The following is a 19,934-nucleotide window of genomic DNA, read 5'->3' as shown; positions in this document are numbered from 1 at the left end:
AAACCCCTGTAATTATTACTCAGAATAGCTTAACTTCACGGAATATCTGCACTCCTTCCTCAGAGCTTGTATGTATTATGTATTTTCAAAAATGAACTTGGCTCCAAACTGCTGAGCAAGGAAGTTTCCTTGGGAACCTGTGATATGGAAACGTGATTTATGGCTGTTGCATCTGCAGGTCTATTTTTAGTCTGAAGAGTAAATTTTGGGGCTCAAAAAGAGTTACTGCTGTGGCTTTGTTTGAAATTGAAGGCTCGATCTGCTCCTGACAGAAGCACTGATGGGAATTGTAAACTTTTGCTGCTTCATTTGTTTTATTGCTGGATCTTGTTTCAGTTCTGAGATGGGAAATTAAGATTTTGTTTTGGTTAGCTGGAGAAAAGGAGCTGGTGGGGTAACTCGTATCCCATGACAGTCCCAGTTCCCAGTAATTCTCTTTTCTCCAACATCTTTCTTATGATTCCTCCTTTTTCCACTTCAGTACCATATTTTTTTTTAATTTATAGAAGTGGAGTTAGTTAGTCAGCATCTCCAAAGTGTAGATCTGAGAAAATGTTCAGTGAACATACGAATGCCCTGGAGAATGCTCTGGGCTGGACCCAGTCCAGATCTTGCTGCACTGGTATTCCCTCATATTGTTCTTTTAAGGGTTTGTACTTGAAACAAGGAATAAAGTTGTCACAGGGATGTCAGTATCAAAAACAAGCACATAAAGGAGCATTGCATGTAAATGCCTAAAAAATGTAGTGGCTGCTGTACCTTACAGAGAGTGTTCAGGCTCTCTCAAGTGTCAGTAAACTCTGCAGAGTTCTACACTTCAGTATTCCCATACATGTCAGGAGAGAAAGAAAATTTCTGTGATCCCTGCTAATGACCAGACCTGTCTCTTTGCAGTGGGAGAGGAAATACAGTCACTACAGCCAGCATCAAGCCAGAAATCAGGTTTGCTGTTCTGTTCATTGTTCATATCCAAAAAAAAAAAAAAAAAAAAAAAAAAAAAAAAAAAAAAAATCTGAAGAACCTGAGTGGAAACTATACCCTGATTTTACTTGGAATCTTTTCATTAAAAATACCACAATGGTATGATTTTTTTCCCAAATGAAAGACTTGTATAACAGTTGAAATCAAAAGATTGGCATTTTGAGTTTCTTCTTCCATAGCTTTTACCCTTCAACGTGACCTCATTAGTCAAAAGTGGCTTTTGGGTTTATCTAGCCAAGTCAGTATATCCATTTATTTTCGATATTGGTGTCACTACAATTAGTCACCCCTGAAGCTACAAAATACAGGCTGGATGATACAGAAAACATGAGCCAGATCCTTAGATCTTTGGATCTGCTGGTCTGTTCCTACCCTTCCTGCAGTGGGCAGCAGTCCTGATCTGAGTTACAAGGTTATGGTGTTACTGGCTTCTCTAGTGAGCTCCATTGCAATGTGCTTTTTCCTGACAGTCAGTCTTGTCCTCAGAGCAGAGAACCTCCAGTGAGACATTCGTAAGCTGTAAATGATGAACTTTTACTTCCTGCCTTCTGCAGGATGCGTCAGCAGGACATTGCCAAGGTCTGACAGGACTGACCCACAGCGGAACTGTCCCAGAGGCTTCGAGTGTGGGAGCAGAACCCAGAGGAGTAGAGGGTGCTGAGCCTGGGCTGAGCACACCATGGGGGCAAACACCTCCAGCAAGTCACCACCCTTTGATGGGAATGAGGATGGTAAGAAGCTTTCCTGTTGCTGTCTGGGGCTGCAGAGTTCTCTGGTGCAGACTGGCTGTGAGGGTGGTGGCCATCACCTGTGCTGAGGCTGCCCATGCCTGGGTGTCCCAGGTCAGCAGAGGTGTGTGCAGGCCAGCAGCAGCGGCAGCAGCGTGCCCGTGGTCCCTGCAGAGCTGCGGTCTGGGTTGGGGTCCCTTTTGCCTCCACTCCCAGCAGCTCTGAAAGCGAAACTGTCAGCAGAGGTTTGGTGTTGGGGAGTCCCTGGGACCCTGCCAGGCACTCGAAGGCAGGGACGAAACGCTGCAGCTCTGGAGGCTGGAGAGGTCTATTCTGGAGGTGCCAGTGTAGGGAGGAGTGCTAGGAAGTATGGTGGGGAAGTAACTGGAGCGATGGATGTTCCCATGGGTGTTCTTGGTGTCTGCCCAGCTGGGCGGGACTGCCCGCAGGCACTGGGAGGCCAAGCCTGCAGGTTGGGTTGGCTGGAAAAGGTGTTGGAAAACTACTGCTGGGAGCAGTATTGGAGGCCAGGGTCCCTGTGCTGCCAAGATTACAGAGACAGTCATTAAAAGATTGCTCCATAAATATATTTGCTGTTGCATGAGTCAGCTTGCTGACTGCCATATGGGCTTTCACCTAGGTAAAACAACAATATGTATATGTAGATAAACACAAATACATAGTGATGAACACAAATACATAGTGATAAACATAAAACATACGAAGAACTGGATACCCCATCAGCTGCTGTTCCGGTGTGCCGTGTGGTGCTGCTGCCAGTCTGCAGCTGCTCAGCAAAACCAGCTTCAGTTTCCAAATTATTAATGCAACTGCCTACAGTTTTTTCTTTGGTTTTCACATTTTTTCCATTTCTGTAGTACACAAGAAATCTGTGCTGTGAAGTTTTCCTAAAGGTTTTATTCCTGGTGCATCTAAATGCTCAGTATTGGCATTTCTCATAAGCAACCACTTATGCTTGCTTGGGCTAATGAGCAGTTCTGCTCCTGACCACCTTCCTGAGGGTGGTGTAGGATTTTCCTGGGAGTGGCTGGTCTCTGCTGGGTCTCTCTCTGGGTTCAGTGCTCATACAGCACCAGCTTCTGCGACTGAGGAACACAATGCCAGGAAAGGCCCTGTTCTGACCGTGTTGGGTGGTTCACTGTCAGTTTGTTAGGTTTCAGTGGGCTCAGGGCCACACCTGCAATCTGACACAGTGTGCAGACTACTGCAGTTCTGTTTCCATGGCCCTGCACAAATCTAAAAAGTAGTAGTGCATTTTTTCCCTAATAAGTCATGCTTTAATATACTGAGGGGAGAGAAACCCAGCTGAAACAGAGATGTCCCCTAGGGAATTTTCCATTACCTTGCAAATTGGTGACCAAAGGCTATATCACCTTAGATGTCACAATCTTGTCCTCATTCTGATTTCAATTAAAATTCTAATTAATTAAGAGCTTCTGGGTGCAGTAGGAAACAAACACTGTTCCATGGCATGGGCAGGTCCTTCCCCCAGGCAGCAGGTGGTGGGCACGGATCCCATCTCTGCAGCTGTGCCACGGGGACTCTTTTCCTTTGAGACCCATGAGAGTCAGTGGAACAGCATGAATTGTGTGAGTGCTCCACTGCCAGTCCTCACAATTATTGCCTATTTCCCCAAATTGCTGTTGGTATAATTTCACTATTTTTTGTAGCACCACAATTTCTGTTTGAACTTCTTGAAGGCCTCTGTTTACCTTAAGCTGAAGTGGGGTGACAGGATTATTTTTCTCTCAGCATTTCCTCTGGGCAGACAGTTGTGAATAAGAAGCAAGTGAAATGAAAATAGAATAACCAGACAGAAGATTCAAGGCTACAAGGTGATCTGATTCCCAGTGTAGTCAAGATGAGACCATATAGGAAGCCAAATTTTATTTGTGCTGCTCCCAAGCAGAAGGGTGTGGGAAGTGTCCCAGGGAATGGCAGCTAGATGTTCCCCCAGCTGGCCAAGTTTGCTGCAAGGTAAAGAAGAAATAGGTAGTAGGCAAGGACAGTGGCGGGCTGAGAAGGACACGCATCAGTCTGTGGGCCTTTGCCAGTGTCCTCTGCAGCCCACCAGCAGCTGTTCTGGTTAAATCACCCTTGGACCAAGCAGAGCATTAGCTTTGTCCAAGGGTGGACCATCACCTCATCTTTGCTTGCAGGTGATAAGCATCTTCACTCTCCCTTTTTATTCTGCAGGTATCCACCGCCCTTTCTCCCAGATGTTCTCACGGGTAAACAGATCTGTTTAAACTCAATCAGCAGCTTCTATTTACTTTGATATTTACAGCTGTTCCAGGTTTGAGAAGGGACATCTGTGCCTAAAAGCTTGCATTCCTTCCAAGTGCTGTAACTGGTCACTGTCACCTTTGCTATGATTAGACTGCGCCATCATACCTGCAAAGGTAATGGCAATATTTCCACATGATATAAGGGTTTTATGGAGTCAGCTTTGCATTTGGTCTCAGCAGGAGCAAGGTGAGGCTAATATCTCTAACAGACAGTGCAGGAGGGCAGAGTGAGAATGTTCACTTGGTGAACTCCTTCCTGATCTGCCATTGACAGAGGCTGACCTAAGGAATTTGCCTTTGAGGCTGAACTATAGAGAAAAAAAGCCCTGTTAAACACACCAAGTTTAAACAAAACCCAAGTCTTCAAAAGGAACAGAATATTTCTGGGGTATCCCTCATTTTTCTCAGCTCATATGAATAAAAAGCAGAAATAACATGATATCGTCAAATGTTTGCTCAGCCATTTAATACTGAAATGTTGCTCTTTCTTGCAGTTACCTTTGACCATTTTGAGATTTTACGAGCTATTGGGAAGGGCAGCTTTGGAAAAGTGAGTGTTTTGGAAACTAATCACCCTGTGAGCAGCTGGAGATGTAACTGGGTGGAAATAGATGAGTTGAAGGCTCACATGAGAGTACAGAACCAAAGCCCATGAATTATCAGTGAGCCTTGACCTTCAATTCCTGGTAATCAGAAAGGAATCAGAGCCCAAATCCTTATCCATTCTGTAGCCATAAATCAAAGCCCAGTTGCCCTTAAACAAAGCCCAAGATTACCTGTGAACTGAGTAACACTTCTCAGGAAAGTGAGGATCAGGTGCTGGTCCCAGTGTTTGACCTGTAGTTCTGTGGTGGAGGGGGCTCTGTGGGAGGAATGGACATGATGGTTAGTGAATGACATTAAATAAAATGTTGACTTCTCTGTGATTCCCTGTCTCCCATGTTATGATGATAAATTCCTTCCCCTCATATTCCCCCAACAATTTCTCTTCGGGTGAAATTCCCAAGAGATTCCCAGGCAGTGTCCAGTGTTGCAGCATTGGTGGGTAGAGCTGTGCCCTGGCACTGTTGGCACTGCCAAAGCTGCTAGAAAACACTCATGTCACTGGGTCTCACCGACCCAAATTTGCTGACGAATCCTCTCTGTTTTGTCCCCTGATTGCTCTCTTAGGTCTGTGTGGTGCAAAAGACTGACACCAAAAAGATGTACGCCATGAAATACATGAACAAACAGAAGTGTGTGGAGCGTAATGAAGTGAGAAATGTTTTCAAGGAGCTGCAGATTATGCAGGGCCTGGAACACTCTTTCTTGGTTAATTTATGGTAAGAGGTGGTGCCTTGGCTCACTGGTTGAGTCAATTACAGACACTTTTGAGATCAGACCCTCCTCATCTGCTTCAAGCCTGTCTTGGGAGCAACTGGTGTGTTCCACTGACTGGGGCTCTTGTTTCAGTGGAATCTGTTTAGTTAAGCAGTTATCTCCCTTGTCCCCTTGGACAGCACAAGAGAGTTTAGTCATGTGTCCCTTTGCAGTGTCCCCCAGGCAGGTATTGGCTATCACCATAACCCCACCTGTATTTAAAGGAGTTCTTTGCAATCACCAGCAACTTCTGGCAGCATGGGATTAATGGCCAGGCAGGGTTCTTTGCTGGCTGTCCCTTGACATTTCTTTCTTCTTAATTTTATTAGGACACCAGTAACATTCCAAGGGGTGTGAGCTCTCATATTGTATGATAAAGTGGCCAATATCCTGTAGTTTCAGTATTCCTCTAGGGTCATGGGTAATTACATTTATTGGAAATTTGATTTATTTTTAGAATAAAGTAGAAATTATCAATGCTAAACACACACACACAAAAAAAAGTCTGCAAGATATTGAAGATCAAAAATCTTTGAATAATTCTTCCTTTTTGAAATCTCCTGTAACCTGAGTGCAGTTCAGTGAACCCTTGGTATTTTGCTGCTGTTGCCATTTAGAGTGGTTCTTACACGGGTATGAATGGTACAGGTGCAGCTATACATCCCACATAATATCTCCAAACTTATCTTTCCTACTTGAACACAATGCTCCAGGCAAAGCTGACTCAGCAGCTGAAAGCTGACCAGTGTGTGTGTCTATGTAGAGATATGTACAGAGCAAACCATTCCAGTGTCCCTGCCTCTGTTCTTGCCATGCCATCCTTGGCTTCAGGATGCCTTTAGCATTCCTGTGTCTTTCCTGAACTCTGGGTGACACAAGCTTTGTGTGGAGCAGTGGTCTGGCTGGTGGTGCTGGTCATCACATCAAGCAGTCAGTGCGTTGATAAGGAAGAGGCCATGAGGAAAGGGCTCACAGCTGCTTGTCAGCCCCTCTCAGAGAGACACAGTCCATCAAATGGGATCACTTATGGAGGACCAGCAGAGACCAGCACACCCTGTTGTGCTGAGGCCAGGGAGTCCCAGGCACCTGACAGAGGGACCTCCAGTGCTGGGGTCAGCTCCAGGCTCCTCTGCATTGCTCCTGTGGTCACCTCCTGTTGGTGCTCTGAGAAGGCAGAATGCCCACCCTGAGCTGTTCATACGATCTGCTCTGAATCTGTTACGGATCTGAGACTAAATTATGGTTGTCACAAGTGTGAAAATAGTGGGAAATGGAACACGGAAAGGTCATGAAATTTGGAGTGAAAAATTCCAAGAAAATATGAGTATTCCCAGAGGTACCACATGTTCCTTTATCACTTGTCATTTTTCAATGCTTCTATCCTTGAACCATGTGTGTGCTGTTCTAGGTACTCATTCCAGGATGAAGAGGATATGTTCATGGTGGTCGACCTGCTGCTTGGAGGGGACCTGCGCTACCATCTCCAACAAAATGTGCGGTTCCAAGAGGGAACTGTGAAACTCTTCATCTGTGAGCTGGTGCTGGCCCTTGACTACTTGCAGAGCAGGCACATCATCCACAGGTCAGCCAGGCCACAGGCTGTGATGTGGGCAGGCTTGTTCCTCCTTGATACGAAACAACAAATCGAAGCTTAAGTGATAAACAACATATTCTCCCATGTGTATTTGCTTTTATGTGAAACACAAGGCTTCCCCCAGAAATGTATTTTATATACAGCAGAGAGAGGGTAGCTGTGAAATAGCATATTTGATTGCCCACTGATCCTGCAAAAATTTGTCTCGGATAGGTTTTAATTAGCTGTAACTCATTCATATCCATCCTCATCCAGGGAGAGTAGGTGTCAGCACTCAGAACTCCTGTGTTCATCCTTGAAGATGTCTCCCTTTGCCCCCCTCTGTATTGCACCAAAATATGAGGACCGGGCCCAAACACAACTTTTTCCTGTATGAGGTAAATCCCTTTTTAGAAGTGCTGAGAGTTTCTTTTTGGCTACCATAATTTCTCATGGCCAGTGGAAAAAAATGCATGAGATCTTCCCATGTCTTTGAAGGCCTGCAGAATAGCAGAGGAGGCAGAGGTTTCCCTGTCTGGGGAGCAGGGTTTGGCTGTGGATGGATAAACACGTGGCTATCTGCTGGTGTCATGGGCAGCGCAGAGCTCAGGGACCCAAGCGTTTAACCAAGTTAGCTGCTGTCAGGAAGGGTCCATGAGAGTCAGTAACTGCAGGGAGAAGGTCACGTCATTTAGAAATACCCCTCCAGATGAGCATTCTTGTGCAGTATAAGAATTAGGCATGGAAAGTGTAAAATTGAAATGGTCTTGGCTGTTAGCGGGGAAGGCACACGCTGGTGAGGAGCTGGTGAGGGTGAGTGTCCGTTCCTGTCCGCAGTGTCCAGCTGCCGTGTCCAGCGTGAGGGCAGAACGACCCCTTGCCTGTCCCTCAGCCACAGGAGGCCCGAGCAGCTCTGCTCTGCTGCAGTCGGGGCCAGGCTCGGGGGACAGCTCCCACCTCCTCGGGGGCTCCTCTTTCACACTGCTTCTTTTGTGCTTTGCTGCATGGATCTTTGCTCCAGTGTGAATAGGAGTGGGAGAAACTGCAGGTGAGCTTGCAGTGTGCTTTTCACACAGCTGCCTGTGTTTAAGGTAAATCAAGTACAACAAAACATGTAAGGCAGGCTGTAAAATTTGCAAGTTATTTAATTAAAACTGTAATGCAAGTTGTTTAATTAACATGGTAACCCAGTGGGATAGTATTTGATTGATAAAGTGAGTCAGCTAAGGCAATTACACTGCAACAGCTGTAATTGGGAACATCAGCAGACAGGGAAGAAATGGCTTTGTTTGGCTGAACAAAACTGTGCAGAGACAGCAAACTCAGACTGTAATTATTTCCCACCTAGATGTAAAAGAAAGGGAAATATTAATATCTTTTAGCTTAGGAAATTATATAACCAGCTTATAAAAAAGAAATATACAAATGAACAATAACCAGAATTATGTCTGGTATTTGCATTCTGAGAATGATCTTACTGTGCTGGTGTAATTTCAGAAGCTGTATGCCAGACGGAGGAAGATGAGAAACAGCCACACTAGAAATTAAAAAGTAATAATTTTTTTAAAAATGGAAACAGTTCCACTGTGCTTAGGGGGAAAACCAGCTGCTTACCTGACACTGCCCTGTGCTCTGCTAATGATGCCTGTCCCTATACTCACCTGTATGATGGGATGGCATCAGGAAGGGAACCAGTGTTTATAACCCACTGGAAGTTGTTTGGGTAACAAGATGCCAGAAAACTCTAAGCTATTAAATTACAATTAGATATATTGTGGGGCTTGGAGAACCCAATCAATCCTAACGATTGAATTTTTAAAGATAAAATCCTAAACTTGTTCATTTCTTCACTTGTTGCTCCCAGGCCTGGTGGGGAGCATCAGTTGGCACAGGGTGCCTGCCTCCTGGCTGGGACCTTTTCTCTGGGGCATCAGCTGGCCAGGTGCTCAATGGGGACTGGTGTAATGAGCTCATTAAAGCCAGGTAATGGCTTGTAAAGTCACTCAGGTGGACACTGTGGCAGTATCAGGTGTACATTTTCTCCCTTCAGATAAAAGTGTTTCCTTACAGCATTGCTATAGGAATTATTTTGTGGGGTGCTTTTACTTAGGAATAAAACCTGTGGGTAACCTGTTTGTATCTAGAACAAAGATGTTAAAATATTTTGTACTGGGAATCCCTTCTCATACAGTATTGAAATAGATTGAAAATAACAGGAGGAAAACAACAAAAATACTCTAACTTAACTGTGGGTGGTCTTAGCTGAGTGCTGCTCACCCAAACCCTGCAGCCTGGCAGCGTACCCAGTGTGGATTGATTGATTGATTGATTGATGATTGATTGATTGATTGTCACTCTCTGACACTTGACTCAAATGGGAACATCAGAGCTGAGGAGCCCGAGGCTCTGAGGGTGCAGTGATCTTTATTCTGGTCTCTGCCAGTGTCCCAGAGCCGGCTTTCCTGCGATGCCAGCAGCCGTGCTCCCTGTCTCTTCTCTAGGCTAATGGCTGTCTCTCCTCTGCTTTGTTTCTCAGAGATATCAAGCCCGACAACATTTTACTGGATGAGCACGGTAAGTGCCAGGTGCTCTGTGGTCATGCACGTGTATAGACCAGTCGGAGACAGGAGACAAGCTGCAGTCTCAGTGCTTGCCATCCTTTGGTGTCCCTCAGCCCAGCTGGGAGCAGGATCATCCCATACTTTTGTGCTCCACTTGCTGTTTCTTGCTTTTTGAGGAGCAGTGCCTTCAGGGCACTGGGCACCTTCTGATGCTCTGGTGTTTCAGGGGTTGCCTTGGTGTTTTAGCCAACACTTCCTTTGGCTGACTGACTTGATGGTGTCCCTACAAGGCACTGGCGGGGACCATATATTTGGTGCTGCCTGGGGTCAGTAGCCCAGAACACCCGATTTTAACATTTTCTTGGTTCTTGTTTAAAACTTATTGAAAATGCATCATTTGAAGGACAATGCTTATGTCACTGCAGGGTTTATGCACAAACAGAATTAATTATGGTTCAATGGATAAGCCTTGGTCACATTTTTTTTTTTTTCCTTGAGCATTTGGCTTGGGGAGGGAGCTCTGAAGAGGATTAGGGGCTAGGTACATTATAAATGTTGCTATTTGTTTTTCTATAGTTTTCTTAGGCAAAATTCTTGACTATATTCTTGCATGGCTCTTTAATCACATTATTTTCCTGGAAAAGATCTCACAGTGAAGAATTGTCTGATATTTATTAATTTGTAATCATTAGAGAAACAGTGTTTTAGCTCATATTTTTTTTTTAAAGCCAAGTACTGTCCTGTTGTAAGAAATCTTAATTAGCAGCTAGAGCAAGGTGCTTGAAAAGAAAAAGTCAGTGCAGGGAGGAGGCATGCCTGCATTGGTTATGACTTTGGAGGCTGTGGCAGAGATGCTGCAGCTCCCGAGGGAGGCACTGCTGGCTCTGTGACAGGGTGTGACCAAGGTTGCCTGGCAGCACCGAGCCCAGACTCGGTCCGTCTGCATTTGACCTCTCTGTTCAGAGCACTGGTTGATTATTTATTTAGGAGCTGGCAGCAAAGTGGCTTTGCCTTCAGGTGCTGGAGCCCCTGTCCTGCCGTGCTCCGTCTTTCTCCGGCTGCTGCCCCTGCACAGACCTTGGAGAGCCCTGTCCCCCCTGAAGTGTGGGGACCTGGCACTGCCGGGGCTCCACGCTGCCCATCTTGTGTGGGACTGCTTCTGGCCAGCCCTTGCTGCTGGATGCTTTGGGGACCCTTCACCTTTCTCCCCGAACTCCGTGCGCTCAGACTGGGATGATACAACTTCCTGAGAGGAGCTGGGATCACCATGGCCATGGGAATGTGGGTCAGCACTCCCTGAAGAGAGAAAAAAGAGGAAAAGGCTCTGTTCATCTCTGCAGCTTCATTCAGCTCAGGAAGACACAACCTACTTACTTTTATAATGATGCTACAATTCGGGATGAATTTTGAGTCTATTCTCTGCTCACTGGTTTTCTTAACTCTTGGAGAGGTTTCAGAGTGTTTTTTCTGGGGACATACCTTTGGCTCCAGTGTCCTTTTGTATGTGACTTGTAGTATTCCTTTTCTTCATCCATGGCAGCAAAGGTTTTTCTTACATTCCAACAAACTTAGAAAAGCTAAGAAAGTTTTGGACACACACAAAGTTCATTTTTTTTTTCCAGACTGACCCTGAAATATAGGAAGACTCAAAACAATCATCACTAAATTACTTTTTGGAAAACTGTTGCATTTTCTGCTTCCCCAGAGGGAAAATAAGGGAATATTTGAAACAAGAGACATCTGCAAGCAGCCTGCAAGCTGATGTATTTTCTATCAGTTCTCCTACCATATTTTTTTACCCAGAAACTCCTTTCCATTGAGTATTTTACTGTATGTTTCTGATTCTGAGCTATTTCTTGTGTGAAATTAAAGCCAAGCCTGTTACACATTAGCCTCTGTCTTTCAGGACACGTGCACATCACTGATTTCAATATTGCCACGATGCTGACCAAGGACAGCCCTGTCACCACCATCGCTGGCACGAAGCCCTACATGGGTGAGAGCCAATGGCAGCTGCATGTTCTTGCATCTCCATTTTGTGGGCTTGGGTGGACTGCTGTGGTGGGACACAGGTGAAAACATTTTTGATTAGAGCTGGGACTCTTTTCTTCCTGATCCACATCAAAACACACACAGTTTGAAGTGAGGAGCACCCTGGAGAGGGGATGCAGGGTGGGGACAGGAGTCCCTCCCCAGAAATGCCTCAGTGCAGCTGGGGAATGCGCGTGTCCTACTTCACAGGGGAGGTGAAGAGATACTTAGGCCACCTTATGCCTAGGTCAAGTGAATGTGCTTATTCTGGAGCACATTTACTATGAATGGTAGGCAACTACTGTGTCAGTAAAAGGAATTTGTTCTTTTTGGGCTTTGGGAACAGAGAAGCACAGAGAGTTTCAGTGGAGTGGACTGTGGGGCTACTGTGTGGCCCTGGTGAAGGAGCATGGAAGCACGGGAAGGGTGGGGGTAGGTGTTCTGTGTTATCCATTTCCACTTGGGGTTGCAGCAAGGCAATTTTTTCTCCCTGTATTTCACAGCACCTGAAATGTTTAGCTCCACAAAACCCACCAGCTACTCCTTTGCTGTGGACTGGTGGTCACTGGGAGTCACTGCCTACGAGCTGCTCAGAACTCGGGTATGTGTGTGGTTCTGCCCTTGGACATGCTGTTGGGAGGGTTAATGCTTTAGAGCAGAGATGAGATGGCCAAGCTGAATTCAAGCTTTAGGACTTACTACAGCAGAGGAAGCAGAGATCACATCTTCACCAGGGTTCTTGTGATCAAGGGTAAAAGCTCAGAGAAGTTGCTGCAATACAGAACAGCCTGAATGGCAGGACTGTGCATCACGTTGGTTTTTGACTTGATGGCACTGTTTCTAAAGGCAGGAGCAGAAATTCTGTTGTGTGTTCATACTTGATGGCACAGCCGTGGCAAGGTGGTGGCACCTGGGTGGCTGCTCCGTGGGAGAAGGGAAGGGAGGCTTTGAGGTACATCAAGTGCTGGCACACATCAAGCACACTGCACCTGATCTGATCTCACTATTTACAGCTACTATTATTTAAGCATACTTTTAATGTGCTTCTGCCTTCTTCCCCCCAAAATAAGGTAAAAATCTGTGAATCAAAGCTTTCAAGATGGAAACACTCTGCCATTTTAAGTTCTCTCTCCAGGTAAATCAGCAGAATTGTAGAAGGAAAATAAACAGGGAGGTGACTTACTTCACCTGCGCTGTACACTGCGTGTGTCACTGTGTCACTCACTGGCTGTACACTGCCTGTTGATGCAGGAGGAGTCCCTGGGGCTCCTCTGCAATGGCTCAGTGACATGGCAGTGGCCACAGGGCAAAAGGGACTGTTACTCTGCATCCTGATGCCCACCTGAGGTTGATGACCCTTCCTGGGACATCCTTTTCTGAGCTGATTTTATTGTTGGGGTATATTTGTCTCCTTTTCACTGGCATTGTCCCCAACACGATTGAAACACGTTTTACAGGGAGTAACAGGAGTGCTCTAACCACAGCATTGTGTGTCACAGCCTTGTAAGATAAAAATACTGACAAGACCAAGCAAATTCTCACAGGCTGATAACTCGACTTCTGGGGTTTGGTCCTGCCTGTCCTGCTGTTAAATACCCAGTTATTAGTGTGGTTCTTGCTGACATTTTGGTTTTTTGACTGAGCCATGGTCACACAGGGAGAGATGTCCCACAGGAGGCTGGGGACAGGACAGTGAGACTGTGTGAAGCTTCTGTGCTCTAGCCAGATTTCTCAGGAAGTCTGAAAAGCAGATAAATTGATGCTCGTCTGGCGGCGTTTCCCACAGAGGCCGTATCACATTGGGTCCAACACTTCCACAGCTGAGGTCGCTCAGGTGTTCAGGACGGCTGCGGTGACGTACCCGGCGGCGTGGGGCCCGGACACGGTGGCTCTGATCAGGAAGGTGAGGGGCTGGGGTGCCCGGTGCTCCTGCCGCCCGCAGCCTCTGTCCTGCACGGTGGGAAGTGCTTGCCAATGTAAGGGCCAGGCCGGGGACGTGGAGCTCGCTGGGGGACAAATGTCAGCTGCACGAAGGTGGTGGCGGCGAGCAGCGCTGCGTCCTGCGCTGGCACGGCGGCAGCTGCTGCTGCACCTTCTCTAAGGACACGGCAGCCTTGGCTTCCACAGTTTCCTCTGTAGCTTTGCACTCTGGAATTAATTGACTTAGAAGCAGATATTGATATGTGTCAATAAATTTAATCCAAGAAGCACGTTTTTTTAATCCTCAAGAAACATTTTCTCCCATTAGCAGAAATATTTGCAAGTGCTGACACTGTTGAAATCCTTTGATGCCATGTGGTTTATACACCACTGCAATTTTTTTTCAATAAAGCTGTTATAAAAATTGCTTCAAAATCATTACTGGAATAATTTTGAAGCTGAAATCCCATTTGAAATGAAGCCATAGCTTCAATAAATAAGGCTATGTCTTAACAGTGGGAACTAAGCTGAGCACTTACACCCTGCATAGCAGCACTGGCAGCAAATTTTAGGGAAGTATGTAAATAGTTTTCTAATTTCAAGTAAGTGTGGACAATGAAGTAGTACTTCATGTAGCTTTCAACTGTTTTTTTGTTCCATATATATGAGTATTCTGTAATTTCTCATGAAATAGACAATCAGACATTTTAACAAAAAGAGGCTGTCAATTCTTTGCTGAAACAGAATCATGGTGTGTTTTCCAGGAAGAAAATTGCAGAATATCTCCATTTGTTGAAAATTCAATTAAGCCAGTATTTCATTAAGCCTAACAGTAACACAGGAATATTTACTGCAGATGTCCTCTGCGTTTCTAGCTGGCAGTTTTTTCTGGACCACAGAAGGCTGCAAGTCATGGAGGCTCCCTTGTGAATAAATAATACCATGTCACAATTATTTAAATTTCCCAGTGTTCCTTTGCATCTGGTTTAACAGCCATACGTATTATATATGAAGCCAACTGTGGCTCCTTCCTGGCTCCACCATCCCCTGTGGATTTCTGGTTTTATTACCAGCCCGGGCAGATGTTTGTCCTCGCAGAGCTGCAGCACTGGCTGGGCTGGAGTGCAGAGCTGTGCAGAGGGAGCTGGGCACGGGGGACAGTGCTTGCAACTGGCTGCATGCCAGCACGAGCAGGGCTCTGCAGGTCACCTTGCCTATGAATTCCCCAAAGGGTTTGGATCCTCTGGTTTTCCTGCTGAATTTTAGGAGTGCAACATGTCAGTTTATGCAATGTATAATCCTTGAACAGAGACCACTTCAACCTTTTCCTTCCACACAAGTAATTCCTACAGCAATGTTAAAAAAATATGAAAATAAGCAGTGTGAAGGCATACTTTCACACTGGAATAAGAATATTATTTTAGTAGAGTGAGAAAAGAGGATGTTTTACTGATCCAGTATTAAAAGCAGAACACAAACACCTGAGTGGAACTCCCCATTCCAAACAAATGCTTATTTTAACATTGGACAAATTGTTTAATGCTACTGTACTGCCTCATTGCCTGCTCCTACAATGGAGATAAAAGTAATTCATAAAAATGGGAATAAACAGAGGCAGAGCTTGTGGGCCTGTCACATACCCTGGTGAAGGGACTCTGAGACAGAGCAGGAAAGGTGCTGGTCCAAAGCCAGCAGTGATGCAGGGTCTCTGGCACCATGTGTCCTCAGCCATGCTCCACAGAATGTGTGCCCTGTGGGGATGGTCTCATCTCTTCCCTTTAACTCTTGCTGCAGTTGCTCGAGCTGAACCCCGAGAAACGTTTTTCTCAGCTGAAGGACATCCAGTCCTTCCCATATCTGTCTGACGTGAACTGGGATGCTGTTCTCCAGAAAAGAATAATGCCAGAATTCATTCCCATGGTAAGGCCATTTGAGTGTAAGGGTTCCTCACACCCAGCACTGGGACATGAGACATCCTGACAAATTTCCACTGAAGCATCAGGTGTCACAAGGGGAAAAGGGCAGAGCTGTCTCTTCCCTGAATGTGTAGCAAAGAGTAACGGAGGGAGACTGTAGTGTGGGTGCCCCAAAACTGATATGGCCTGTTTGTAATGTTCCTGGAATTTCTGGCTGCAGAACTGGTGTCACAGCCTGCTGAACTGTGCATCTGTGTGGGATGAGCAGTGCCTGTGAGCCCTCTCATGCTGACCCATGCTCTGAGCAGTGCTGTTCCCCACATCCAAAAACCTAGTTCACCAGGATGGACTCAGCAGCAGCCTGGAGATCACCCACCATCTTAGGAGAATTGTTTTCTCTTGCAATGCCTCCCCCAGCAAACTCATTGTTAACAGTAAATAGCACATACACTACATTTGTGTTTATGGGCCTTTTTAAATTGAATTAAAACAGCACATAAGTAACATAACCCTTATGAAGAATAGTCCAACTACTCCAAGTGGTTTTCAGCAGAAGTTGGGCAAAACTATGAATATTTGTTAATTGTATATCCGCCTTGTTGGTGGGTTTCTCTGTGGTGGGTACAATTCTGAATTGCTTGAAGACCAGTTCCACTGAGCTGTTGTGCTACTCTCAAAAAGGCACAACCCAGCCAGGATGCTGTCCTCATCCTCACTGCCACTCCAAAGCAGCCAAAGGGCAGAAGCAGGAGCACAAAAGGAGCCACTGTGACACTTGAATATGGCCCGTAACTGAAGGGACTGATAAAGTATATCAGGAGTGTAGCCAGTGCTCTTGGCTGCATGTGCAATTATAAATAGTGCATATTTTTTTTTACAAAATTCAGATCCCAGATGCAGTCCAGGTTATAAGAGACTCCTTAAGACAGGCTCTGATCATTTAAGGCCACTTCTCTCTCCCCTCCAGAAAGGCAGACTGAACTGTGACCCAACCTTTGAACTGGAAGAAATGATCCTGGAATCCAAACCTCTTCACAAAAAAAAAAAGCGCTTGGCTAAGAAGGAGAAAGACACAAGCAAAAGCAACTCATCCCAGGTGAGAGCAAACAGATACAAGCATGGTCAAGGAGGCTTTTCATTTTTCAATGACTGCCATCTATCAAGACCACAGTAAACAGAACAGATTTTTTTTTCCATTGCGACCAGCTTTATTCCTAAAACTCTCCCCATCTTCCCTGTGGTGAAGGGCAGAATGTGTGTGCACTGTTTTACTGCAAGAGGAGAGCCTTAATGCCATTCTCCCACTGCAGGGCTAAAGATGCTCTGTGCCTAAACATATTGCCATGTGTCATTGAAACTGTCCTTGCAAAGTTTTCCTGTGTAAATCGTGAATTTATTCCCTATCTCTTTTATTTTTCCATTCCAATGTGAAAGGCCATCCACCTCCAGAAGCACCTGGAAATGCTCCAGAGGGACTTCATTGTTTTCAACAGAGAAAAGTAAGTTTTGATCCAGAGGCAGCAGGAGAAGCACTGGCCCTTGCCAAAGCCTTTGACAGTTCTTGGGGGCCCAGGGCTGGGGGAGCTGGGTGGAGGGGGCTGTGGGGGACCTGTGTTGGAGGAGCTTGGGCCACTCAGGGCTGAAGGAGCTGTGCAGTGAGTGGCAGCTCATGCCAGGCAGTGGGGAGCTCCAAGGCAGCTGTACTTCTGTGGGGTCTTGGTACTGCCTGGGCTTTCCCTCACAGCTCAATCATCCTTTTCTATCTCCAAGGGTAAGACCTCACCATGACAGCATTCAAGAGACCATGGCAAAAAGTGGAGGCCCACACAGGGAGGACCATCAGAACAACACCCTCTGAGAACAGCTCAGCCGCTGCAGGGGACCTCCTCATGGCACTGGGGCTGCACCTTCACAGTGCCAGGCCATGGACTTGTCCTCTGCTGCTGGGACCCTGCCAGTAGCCCAGGGCACAAGGAGAGCTGGGGCACCCACTCCCTCAGCTTTCCCCCCCACAGCCAGAGGGTCCTGAGTATGGGGGGAGAGGCTGTGGTGGCTGCCTTGCAACTGGCCACCGGTGGTTAGACTCAGATCCTGTTACGTTGCCTTTCCTGGGGGCAGGAATGGGAGCACAAGACAATGGCTAAGACGGTGCCCACCGTTTTGGATTGGCTGGCAGGTGCCACAGCCCTTGGTGTCACCATGCAGGCAGCCGCTGCAGTGTGCCCAGGCTGAGCTGCTGTGCTGAGAGGTGCCCGCGGCCATGCCACACCTCAGGGCTCTGCAGAGGTTGGCATTCCCACATGGATGGGCTCATGGCTGGCTGCCCCAGGTGGAAGAGGTGGCTCCCAGATGCAAGGTCTTCACCAATGCATTGTGACAAAAGTGGTCTTTGCTTACAGACAGCTCCTGCAAACATCCTGTGAGGGTGGGCACAGGAGGCTGGAGATGAGCTCCTTCCTTGGCTGGGAAGAGACAGCAAAGGTTTCCTGCCCATTTAGTGCTCTCTCCATGTACCCAGCAGGGCTGGCACTGTGGGTGGCCAGTGAGCACACAGATGTGGACACCAAGTGCTAACAACAAGGCGCTGGTGAATCCAGGTGCTTTACCAGTCTAGCCTGAAAAACACATTCACCATTATGTTAAACCACTGCAGCTCACTGAATCTGATGGGGTTTGGCTTCCAAAACTAGAGGGGAATTTGAATGTGTATTTTGAATATCTCTACCACTGAAATCACAATTGATTTAAGCAGGAACTGTCTTGCTGGTGTGGTCTTTCCAAGACTGAGACTGGCCAAAGCATTGCTACTGTGTTAATGCCAGGCATGATGCTATTATTTAAAGGCTTTGACAGGCCTGAGGTTTCACCTCCTTATGTGACATTTTTCCCATTCTTAGCAATGTAGTGAATGTGTGATGAACTCTTTGCCTCCTGTTGACCCAAAGGTAAATGTCCTCTCCACCTCATGTGTCTGTGAGGTGGCTTGCAGTCGGTGTCCCAGCATCGAGCAGTGCAGTTCATGTCTAAAAACAAGCTTTCGTTTGGTGCCTTCCATGTTCTGGCCCCTCCTGCAGTGGGGGGGACAGCTGCTCCCCAGCCCCCCAGGCTGCCGGGGTGAGGGGAAGGCTGCAGCCTCACCACCTCCCTCCGCACCACCCTGCCTGTGGAGACAGCCCCACCCTCTTCTGCCCAGGGAGCAGTAAAACTGTAGCAGAATTAATTCGTCAGAAAGAGGGTGTGGGAGTCCCCAGTGTCATTGTCATGGGAAAGTCACCTTTTGCTGCTCAGTCACAGCACACCTTTCCCTGCTCCATCAGAAGGCACCCCAGCTAATGTCACAGCATGCTTGCTCTACCCTTCCCCAGCCACACTGGCTTTCGAGCAACAGGACTTCGCAGTGGGGTGGGGACTCCGTGTCTCTCTGCCTTTGACTCGCCATTGCCAGGAAGGCTATCCAGAGCACTTCCAGCGCTCTCCTTTGATCCTCTGCTCTCTGCCCAGTCCTCCAGCAGGCCTGGTGCCAGGCAGCAGCAGGCAGGACTGTGCTGACAGCTGTCCCTGTCTCCTGCACAGCACATCGCTATCGTTGCCTTGCTCTGGTGCAGACAGAGGTTCATAGACCATAAGTGAATTTATCTGGAATCCCAGCTCTGCTCCTCACTAGGGAAAAAATCTGCTGCTGCAGAAATACCTCTCCTCTGACTGGTCAGAAAAGCCCCAAAACAACTGAAGTACTTAAATGGAAAGAACACTGCACATTTAAAAATTTTAAAATGTAGAAATTAAAATATTTCTACAACCGTGTCTCTATTCCCCTCTTCCTCTGTACACAGAGGCACAGTCTCAGCTTAATCTCTACCAAGCAACAGGAAAAAGCCTTAATTACTTCATGGAAGAACTTCACAAAGCTTGTAAGCACAGCCTTCCCCACCCTGGCACAACTATTATGGCCTGGCCCCTTAAGGATTGTGGCAGAGACAGCTTGTTCTGCCCGAGTTGCAGATATGTAAAAAAAGTATTTCAAGGTCAAATACTAAAGAAGGGAGGAAAATAGTGTATTTGTTTAGCATAGCTGAAACTGACCCTTAATTTTTGTACTCTTTAAACAACAACCACTTTTTTCTACATGCTTTGCAAGCTTTAAAGGACAGTGCCTCTCATTCTAACAGACAATGCTTGATGGAAGGGGAGCATTTCACTGACAGGAGTCCACAGAAAACAGCCTCCAAGGCTCTCCAGCCAGGATGACCCCAAAGCCATGCCCAGGCAGTGTCACGTGGAGCTGGTCCCTGTCAACACAGAAAACAGGCACAGCTCTTGCCAGGCAGTCACAGCCCATGGTGGCCAGGCCAGGCTCACAGACTGCATGGACAAATTGAACAGCTGTTACAAATACCTGCATTGTGCTGTTTTGCCAACACCTGTACACTTGTCTGAGAAGCTACACCAACACCCTGACACATGCCTGGTGTTGCCCCAGCAGCCTGTTGCTGCAGCCCCCTCCAGCCCCAACACCACCCAAACCCTTCTGCTGCCCCAGCCCCGTTCCCTGTGGG

At 46.8% G+C, this 19,934-nt stretch overlaps 1 protein-coding gene across 1 annotated transcript; it reads left to right on the top strand.

Moving 5' to 3' along the window:
- The first annotated feature begins 1,660 nt into the window (after positions 1 to 1,660).
- Positions 1,661 to 17,236, top strand: STK32A (serine/threonine kinase 32A). The gene is made up of 12 exons (XM_021543094.3): positions 1,661 to 1,712; positions 4,513 to 4,568; positions 5,189 to 5,340; positions 6,786 to 6,959; positions 9,487 to 9,524; positions 11,418 to 11,507; positions 12,046 to 12,143; positions 13,329 to 13,445; positions 15,257 to 15,382; positions 16,346 to 16,474; positions 16,813 to 16,877; positions 17,149 to 17,236. Exons 1-12 carry the CDS (start codon positions 1,661 to 1,663, stop codon positions 17,234 to 17,236), a joined length of 1,185 nt encoding a protein of 394 aa, XP_021398769.3.
- Positions 17,237 to 19,934: the final 2,698 nt, after the last annotated feature.

The sequence above is a fragment of the Lonchura striata genome, chromosome 15 (assembly GCF_046129695.1).
Source record: "Lonchura striata isolate bLonStr1 chromosome 15, bLonStr1.mat, whole genome shotgun sequence".
In the NCBI taxonomy this organism is placed as follows: domain Eukaryota; kingdom Metazoa; phylum Chordata; class Aves; order Passeriformes; family Estrildidae; genus Lonchura; species Lonchura striata.
Note: the sequence above shows the minus strand (reverse complement) of the source record. Positions and strands in the feature narration are given on the sequence as shown.